At 47.3% G+C, this 10,000-nt stretch overlaps 1 protein-coding gene across 3 annotated transcripts in view; it reads left to right on the forward strand.

The window, feature by feature from the left end:
* Positions 1–10,000, forward strand: part of lamb2 (laminin, beta 2 (laminin S)) — a 130,493-nt gene that overhangs the window by 31,095 nt on the left and 89,398 nt on the right. For all 3 annotated transcript variants that reach the window (XM_084461801.1, XM_084461802.1, XM_084461803.1), the window contains 2 exons: positions 1,891–2,060; positions 3,033–3,168. In XM_084461801.1, the coding sequence (XP_084317927.1) occupies positions 1,891–2,060; positions 3,033–3,168 (306 nt within the window). The remainder of the gene's footprint in view (positions 1–1,890; positions 2,061–3,032; positions 3,169–10,000) is intronic.

Raw genomic sequence — 10,000 nt, forward strand, 5'->3', positions numbered from 1 at the left:
CTCCTCTCCATTTTTTGTTGCTCTTTCTCTTTCTTTTTCTCTCTCCATCTCTCTCTCTCTCTGTGTATTGTTCCTCTAGCTCTATCTCTCCTTCGTGACTGAAAGCCATAGACCAGTCCAGTACTGTAGGTTCAGTTAGTTAGTTTTCCTGCCGGTGACCTATGCATCTTCAGAGTGTTCATGTTGGATGAGGTAGTCACGATATCACAGGTAGCTCAGGCCTAGCTTGACCACACACTGCACAGTATGTGGGGGGTGTGTGTGTGTGTGCCTAAGCTTGTGTTTGTATGTGTGTGTGTTTGTGTGTGTGCTTGTGTATATGTGTGTGCGTGTGTGTTTGAGTGTGTGTGTACTTATGCTTGTGTTTGTATTTGTGTGTGTGTGTGTTTGTCCATGTCTGGCTATCACCAGTATGAGAGTTGACTAGATGCCAGTGTGTCAGGGTTGGTGACTGTGTGAGAACATCCCAGGAGAATACCTCTGTTACTATGGTAATAACTCTATCTAGCTATGCTACCACGGCAATACCTCTATCTCCCACTATGTTACCATGGTAATACCTCTTTCTCTTTATGTTACTATGGTAATACCTCGATCTCCCACAATATGTTACCATGGTAATACCTCTTTCTCTTTATGTTACTATGGTAATACCTCGATCTCCCACAATATGTTACCATGGTAATACCTCTATCACTCACTACAGTATGTTACCATGGTAATACCTCTATCTCCCTTTGTCACCATGGTAATACATCTATCACCCACTATGTTACCATGGTTGCTGATAAACAGGGGTTTGCTAGTTCACTCACCCATGGCACACTGTATCAACTCCCTGGTTACTGAATCAACTCCCTGGTTACTGTATCAACTCCCTGGTTACTGTATCAACCCCCTGGTTACTGTATCAACTCCCTGGTTACTGTATCAACTCCCTGGTTACTGTATCAACCCCCTGGTTACTGTATCAACTCCCTGGTTACTGTATCCACCCCCTGGTTACTGTATCCACCCCCTGGTTCCTGTCTTCCTGTTTGTGTGTCTGTGTTATATACTGTAGACGGTATGTTGGTGTTATATACTGTAGACGGTATGTTGGTGTTATATACTGTAGACGGTATGTTGGTGTTGCCTAAGACGCAGCATGCTGCCTTCGCCTAGAATGTAAGCACCTGCTGTAGATAACTGTCCACACACACGCACACACGTGCACACACACACACGCACAAGTTTGTTTCCAGGTCAGGCTGTAGCTGCTCCTCCCCGAATGGCAGCAGCGCCCGGGGGCCGATCCAGGCGCTCCTGTCTGTCGGTCGGTCGGTCTGTCTGTCTGTCTGTCTGTCTGTCTGTCTGTCTGTCTGTCTGTCTGTCTGTCTGTCTGTCTGTCTGTCTGTCTGTCTGTCTGTCTGTCTGTCTGTCTGCCTGCCTGTCTGTCTGCCTGCCTGCCTGCCTGCCTGCCTGTCTGTCTGTCTGTCAGGGACGGCCAGCATCAGCCATCTGCTCTTCTGCATGGTTTTCTTATTGGGTTCTTTATGGGGAAACCCTTGTGAACGCGGGGAGAACATGCACACGGGTTCTTAGGAAGGGAACCTTTGTGAACGTGGGGAGAACATGCACACTCCACACAGAAAGACCCAGGCATTCCAAGCGGGAATCAAACCCAGGAGGAGGGAGGAGGAGGGTAGAGGAGGAGGGTAGAGGAGGAGAGGAGGTCAGGTCAGTCCTGTATCTGGTCAGACAGGAAGGCCCTCTTAAAGAGAGCTGTTGTCATGCAGCACTAACTAATGACCTGCCATGACCCTGCCATGACCCTGCCCTGACCCTGCCATGACCCTGCCATGACCCTGCCCTGCCCACACGTGACCTCATATCCTCTCCCTCCTCCAGCTCTAGCAGCGGCTGTTGCCCTGGAGCCAGACCACGCCCACGGCTGTTCCCATGGCAGCTGTTACCCGGCAACAGGGGACCTGCTGGTGGGCCGGGAGAGGAACCTGAAGGCCTCGTCCACCTGCGGCCTCCGGAGGAAGGAGCCCTACTGCATTGTCAGCCACCTGCAGGCACGTCCTGCCCTGTGTGTGAGCCAGCGTGTGTGAGCGAGCGTGTGTGAGCCAGCGTGTGTGAGCGAGCATGTGTGAGCCAGCGTGTGTGAGCGAGCGTGTGTGAGCCAGCATGTGTGAGCGAGCGTGTGTGAGCCAGCGTGTGTGAGCGAGTGTGTGTGAGTGAGTGTGTGTGAGCCAGCGTGTGTGAGTGAGCGAGCGTGTGTGAGTAAGTGTGTGAGCAAGCGTGTGTGAGTGACTGTGTGTGAGCGAGTGTGAGTGAGTGTGTGTGAGCGAGCGTGTGTGAGTGAGTGTGTGTGAGCGAGTGTGTGTGAGTGAGTGTGTGTGAGCGAACGTGTGTGAGTGAATGTGTGTGAGTGAGTGAGTGTGAGTGAGTGAGTGAGCATGTGTGAGCGAGCGTGTGTGAGTGAGTGAGTGAGTGTGTGTGAGCGAGCGAGCGTGTGTGTGAGCAAGTGTGTGTGTGTGCGTGTGTGTGCGTGGGTGAGTGTGTGAGTGAATGTGCGTGTGTGAGTGAGTGTGTGTGTGTGTGTGTGAATGTGTGTGTGTGTGTGTGTGTGTGTGTGTGTGCATGTGTGTGAGTGTGTGTGTGTGGGTGTGTGTGTGAGCATGTGTGGGTGTGTGTGTGAGAGTGTGCATGTGTGTGAGAGTGCGTGTTTGAGTGTGTGTGAGTGTGAGTGTGTGTGTGAGTGTGTGTGTGAGCGCGTGTGTGTGCGTGTGAGTGTGCGTGTGTCTGTGTGAGTGTGCGTATGTGTGAGTGTGTGTGGGTGTGTGAGTGTGAGCGTGTGTGTGTGTGAGTGTGTGTGTGTGTGTGTGTGTGTGTGTGTGTGTGGGTGTGTCTGTGTGAGTGTGTGTGAGTGTGCGTGTTTGAGTGTGTGTGTGTGTGTGTGAGTGTGGGTGTGTGAGTGTGGGTGTGTGTGAGTGTGTGTGTGCATGTGTGTGTGTGTGTCTGACCCTGACCTCTGACCTCTGCAGGATGAGAAGAAGTGTTTCCACTGTGACTCTCGGCGTGCGTATGACCCGGTGTACAACACCATCAGCCACCGCATGGAGAACGTGATCACCACCTTCAAACCACACCGCAAGAAGTCCTGGTGGCAGTCTGAGAACGGTGAGAACACACACACTCACACACACACACTCACACACACACACACACACACACACCGTAGACTGTGATCCACATGTTCCCTGGTCCGGGACACTCTACCTGAGTGAGCTGGGATCCAGATCTGCCTTCTATTTCTGCTCTGTGTGTGTGTGTGTGTGTGTGTGTGTGTGTGTGTGTGTGTGTGTGTGTGTGTGTGTGTGTGTGTGTGTAGCCTGGTCTCCACCTTCTCTTGCAGCTGCCTCTCTCTGGTTAATGCTATTAATAGTGGGGAGGGAGAGAGGGAGAGATGGAAAGTAGAGAAGGGGAGACTTTCCAGGAGAAAGAGAGAGAGAGAGGGGAGGGAGGGAGAGAGAGAGGGGAGGGGAGGGGGGGTCTGGAGAGAGAGGTTCTCTACCCAGACCTGCTCCAGATGTACTGGGGGGTAATACCAGAGCAGAGAGAGAGAGAGGGAGAGAGAGAGAGGTTCAATAAAATCTGGGTATAACCTAGATCTGGTCCAGGGCAATATCCTAAAGATAACGCCCTGTTACTCTCAATGCAATTTACCTATGAATGCGCTTCCTTGGCCCACTTGTCCCAGTCTACAGACAAAACCGTTTCGTTACTCATCAAAGTAAACACATCGTTGGAAAGATGAAAGTCTTTTCTCTGAAGTCGCTACAGTTTGTAGTCCCCCACCTTTCAAATAAAAGGCAAATTTGTACACTTAAATGTTTTATATCCACAGCGCATCGACTGTCTTCTTCTACCGGCGATTTGGCGCTCTCCGCTTTGTTTAGCCTACTCACTGCTGCCGCCCATGTTGGGGATGATGCATTACATTACATTACATTATTTACATGTTTTATTTACATGTTTTAAAGTTAAAAATTTGCCATAGTTAATAACTCAGCCTAAATGTTCTCCTGTTAATCAGATTCTTCAACGCGAGTCTCTCAACACCATTTAAGATGTAATGCATCATCCCCAACATGGGCGGCAGCAGTGAGTAGGCTAAACAAAGCGGATAGCGTCGAATCACCGGTAGAAGAAGTTTAAGCTTAAGCTAGTTTCAGAATCTGAATCGGTTTATTGCCAAGTAGTTTACATCATACTAGGATTTAGCTTTGGTCAATAAACTGCATAACATTGATGGAGACAAGGGTGCAGGGACAAGATGAGACGGTGCAAATGAGTAGTACAAAATATGAATACAATATACAAATGGAGTGAGATATGTAGGCCTAGGCTACAAAATGTAATGTGTGCGTGAAATTCTGTGTGGAGGTGCGTGTAGGCTATGTACAGTACCCTAAAAGCCCTACAATCAGTGGTCATGTAGGCTATATTGTATACAGTATATGAATGAATAGTGTTTGTAATTTTCAGACAGTAGCCTATAAGCATGTAACGGTAACCGCGGTATTACGTTAACCGCAGTATTTTTTGGTCACGCGGTAACCTGGCTCGGTAAAACCGTAGGCTAAACTCACTGCTCTGGACTGGTCAGATGTCTTAGTTATATCAAGCTAACTATTGGCATCGGTGTGCTTATCGGTGTCATATTTATTCAGTTTGAGTAATTTACGATCGAGCTAGCTAACCACCTTTAGCTCAATTGGCTCAGGTGCTGGTTAGCGATGAGAGGCGGAGTCCCAGCCCAGCTGATAACCCTCCATTGCGGGTTGGGGTGATGTAACGGTCGGCTGGGATCCTGACTCTCGTAGCTAACCAGCAACTGGTCACGTAGGGCGCATGTTCAATCCACACTCGTCACGTAGCTTTCCGTTGCCCTGGAGGTCCACCCGTCTGTGAGCGCAACAGAGGATGCCTGGGATAATTCACTGACAACTTTTGCCTTTTCCTGCTCATAAAGATTAAGCACGATCTTCTCAGCAAAGTGGGTGTGCGACGCGATCTCGTAACGTGGCTCAAGCACATCCAGCATATGTTTAAACCCCTCGGAATATGGCCTCATGTCTGCAGCTACTGTATAAACACCCCAATAATACCTTTTGTAATAGCTTTAGCACGGTCAGATTCTTTAGCGAAGGGCTGCTTAAATGCCGTGGTGATGAGAGGTTGTTGAGCAGGAGGTTTTTCAAGCTCTTCAGCTCCTCCGCTAGCCATGACTACGGCTGGTGGAGTGAGTAGTGCCGCTGGTGGCACTACTAACTAGTGTGGATTGAACATGTTCCCTATGTGACCATGTCGCCTACATCCTTTTTTGTTTTATTATTTTTTATACGGTGCGTGCCGAACCGTAGAGAGATTTTCTGTAACTAGATGTCAGAACCATCTAGCCTAGATCTACACCCCCCCCCCTCTTGTCCTCCCATCGTTTCTTTCCATTCTCTCCTTCCTCATCTCTTCTTTCTCTTCCTCTTCTGTCGTTTTTATTATTATTATTATTATTTTTTTAGACCTGTCACTTCTTTCATCCAGTCTCCTGCCGTAGCAGCGCAGTATCAGAGATCAGACCTGGGCTCTCTGCTCAGCCTCTTTCCCTCTTCTTCTCACTGCTCAACACACCATCTATACCCACAGACCTCCTCTATCACTGCTCAACACACCATCTATACCCACAGACCTCCTCTATCACTGCTCAACACACCATCTATACCCACATACCTCCTCTATCACTGCTCAACACACCATCTATACCCACAGACCTCCTCTATCACTGCTCAACACACCATCTATACCCACAGACCTCCTCTATCACTGCTCAACACACCATCTATACCCACATACCTCCTCTATCACTTCTCAACACACCATCTATACCCACAGACCTCTATCACTGCTCAACACACCATCTTTACCCACAGACCTCCTCTATCACTGCTCAACACACCATCTATACCCACAGACCTCCTCTATCACTTCTCAACACACCATCTATACCCACAGACCTCTAGCACTGCTCAACACACCATCTATACCCACAGACCTCCTCTATCACTGCTCAACACACCATCTATACCCACAGACCTCCTCTATCACTGCTCAACACACCATCTATACCCACAGACCTCCTCTATCACTGCTCAACACACCGTCTATACCCACAGACCTCCTCTATCACTGCTCAACACACCATCTATACCGACAGACCTCTATCACTGCTCAACACACCATCTATACCCACAGACCTCCTCTATCACTGCTCAACACACCATCTATACCCACAGACCTCCTCTATCACTGCTCAACACACCATCTATACCCACAGACCTCCTCTATCACTGCTCAACACACCATCTATACCCACAGACCTCCTCTATCACTGCTCAACACACCATCTATACCCACAGACCTCCTCTATCACTGCTCAACACACCATCTATACCGACAGACCTCTATCACTGCTCAACACACCGTCTATACCCACAGACCTCCTCTATCACTGCTCAACACACCATCTATACCGACAGACCTCTATCACTGCTCAACACACCGTCTATACCCACAGACCTCCTCTATCACTGCTCAACACCATCTATACCCACAGACCGCCTCTATCACTTCTCAACACACCATCTATACCCACAGACCTCCTCTATCACTACTGAATAGTGGTGCAATGGATCATCGTTGATCCGTGATTGTAAGGAAAGCAGAAGCACTTTAAATGAAAAGAAAAAAACTGTACACATCAGAAGTGTGTTTAATAAATGCTATGTTTTTTTTTTTCCAAAGTACAAATCTCCTTCCTCTTTAAATTTTGTTTTAAAACTGTGTTTAATACCGTGATATACCGTACCGTGGACCTTGATGTCGTGATATTACCATACCGTGAGTTTTTGATACCGTTACATGCTTAGTAGCCTAGCTACATTAATGCTGTGGAACGACTTCCTGTTAACTCATTTAGAGTAGGCACAATGAGGTTGCAGCGTTACCAGAATATTATGTAACATATCGTCATTAACTTCAGCTGAATGCTTTCAACTAGGGCTGCCACAAACGATTATTTTGATAATCGATTAGTCAACAATTATTTTAACGATTAGTCGACTAATCAGATCATAAATTACAGCTTATTGCACAATTACTCAATCACTCTTTAACCATTATCAGCTTTTACATTTAGCTTGAAGTTGTTTTAGGCATGTGCTGCTAACCAAAAATAAAGACAAGGAAGATGATCATTCACTCAAACATTCATCTTTATTGAACGTTGCATGTAACAGCATTTTTCAATAGTGCAAAATAGCAAAAAATAAATACTTGTAGCCTATGCAAGTTCTGTTTCACTCAGGCATCAAACATTTTTAAATGTAGAGAGTGCAAACGGCTGAGTAAAAAGAGGTAGGCTAGGGACTGGGCAACCCAAAGAAAACAAAAATAAATAGCCTACGTTTTGCTTTGTTTCACTCATCTCTGGTATCAAACATAGCCTACATTTTTAATGTATTGAACAGTGCTGTGAAATCAAATGAGGTAGGCACTATACATAATTAAAAAAAGAGCAACTATCCACAAAAAGAAATACTTGTAGAGAAAAGGTTTGGTCTCACTCTTCTCAAATATAACAAAACACTGCATTTTCTGACCAAAACATTTACCAGACTGAGCAATTAGATTTCTCTCCTGTGTGGATTAAGATGTACTTCGTGTCCTTTTCGACCAAAATCTTTACCACACTAACAATCATTTATTCATAGCAAGGAAAGTCAGCATTTCCACATGTTCTGGAGAGAGGCTTGCTTTCTTTCGAGAGCAGATGTTCCCTGCTGCAGAGAAGATCCTCTCGGATGGGGTGGAGGTTGCAGGGAATGCCAGGTATGATTTTGCCAGCTTTGATAGTGTGGGGAAACGCCCCTCATTTGCACTCCACCATTTGAGAGGGTCATCCTTTTTGGATACTGAGGACTCTGCGAAGTACAGATGCACTTCATTTCTCACCATTAGGATCTTTTGGTCCTCCTGGGACGCTTCTTCCTCATCCTCACTCTGACTGTCTGTGTCAGACTGAAGGAGGCTGTCCAGAGCTGACTTTTCCCCTCTGCCTCGAACGTTGGCCGCCTCCTGCTGTCGTGTACCCCCATGTGTCCCAGGCTCCTTTGTTGCTTCTTTGAGAGCAAGCACTTGAACAGCCCCCTGCACCCTGGCGCCATCTTCAGGAGCCACAAACTTCAGCTTTCTGTATCTGGGGTCCAAGGCAGCTGAAAGAACAATTTTGTTTTCTTTCTCTGCTGAGATGGTAGTCAGACTTCCCCATTTATCTGTTATCCCATCTCCTGCACTGACCAAGAATGCTTTTCCTGACCTTGTCTCAAATTGACTTTGCTGTATGGATCGCTTCAGCCCTTTGACCACCTGTGGAAGACCTGAAACGGTTGTGTACTGCTGTCCACTAAGGTAAATGATAGCAGTCTCAAAAGGCTCCAGCCCTTGCTTCAGCTCTTCAAGCAGCGCCCATTGCTCTGGTTTCAAGTCGAAGTAGTGCTTGCCCCTTGGAGTTACCTCAGGATCTGAGAGAGTGGCAGTGACAGGCCAGCGCTGTTCCAGGAGTCGCTCTACCATGTGGAACGTACTATTCCATCTTGTACTGACGTCCTGGATCAGTGTGTGTTTCGCTACCTGCATCTGGTCCTGTTTCTTCTTCAGCTTTGTACTGGCCAGCTCGCTTCTCTTGAAGTGCTCAACTAGCGCCCTCGCAGCACCTAGCGCTCTGCTGATGGTGGTTTCTTTGAGGGCAGCATTAACTATGAGCTGGAGTTGGTGCCCTGCACAACAGATAGAGGCCCATCCATATTTTTCTTCCAGCTTTCCCATTGCTGCCACCATGTTGGACCCACTGTCATGGACTACTGCTATGATTTTGGCAGGCGAGATGTCAAACTTTGCTATCACCTCCTCCATCCATTTCATTATGTTTGGACCAGTATGTCTCTCCTCAAGAGGCATGGTGGCAAGGTTGAAGCTCTCCATTTGCCAACCGTCACTGAGGAAATGGCAGGACACGCCAAGGTACGCCTCTGTTGCACAACTTGTCCACACATCAGCAGTCAGGGCGAGGGAGCCTTTAACAGCTTTGAGGGTCTCCTTTACCTTAGACATCAGATATGATTTTTGTTACATTTTGAAGTGAAATGTGTTCAATCATAAATACAAATTGCTATTGTGTGGGTGTGTGTGTGTGTCTGTGGTTAGGTGTGGGTGTGTGTGTATGTGTGTGTGGGGGGGGGGGGGGTGGATGGGTGGGTGTGTGGATGTGTGTGTGTGTGTGTGTGTGTGGAGAGAGAGAGATGAAGAGACTTACATTCTGAAAGGTTGTGTCATATTTCTTTTCCATCAATTTAGTGAAATGGGATCGGCCTGGAAGGTATTCGTTGTGATATTCAGGGTTGAACTGCTTGATCATTTCATTAAACCCTTCATCATCAACCATGGATAAGGGCCTCATATCCTTAACCAGCATGTTAAGGATGGATCCGGTCAGGGCTTTGGCTTGCAGGGGTGTGTATGTTGGCGTCTTGGAAAGATAGCTGTCCATAGAAGAACGGTTCTTCTTAGCACTGTAACGTATAAGACAAAGTTTTTCGCTATTTGGAAAGTATCATATTATCACTGCATTGCATTCCCGTCAGCAACACATTCTCCAAACGTCGCTATGATAAGGTTACACAACGTAATGGAGAAAGACTTTTAACTTTCAGACTGTTTTTTACTTAAATATGCGTCTTGTATTCTGCCATAATGCTTCACTTTCATCCGTGTTTTGGTAGTGCTCCGTCACCCCCTACAGGCCACGTGAAAATACAGTCCACATTACGGTCCGTTGACAGCTGTCTTACTAGCTCGTCATTCACTTAACAGTCCAGGTAAAAGGATTCTGGCTTAC

The sequence above is a fragment of the Borostomias antarcticus genome (genome assembly GCF_949987555.1).
Source record: "Borostomias antarcticus genome assembly, chromosome: 3".
Taxonomy (NCBI): Eukaryota; Metazoa; Chordata; class Actinopteri; order Stomiiformes; family Stomiidae; genus Borostomias; species Borostomias antarcticus.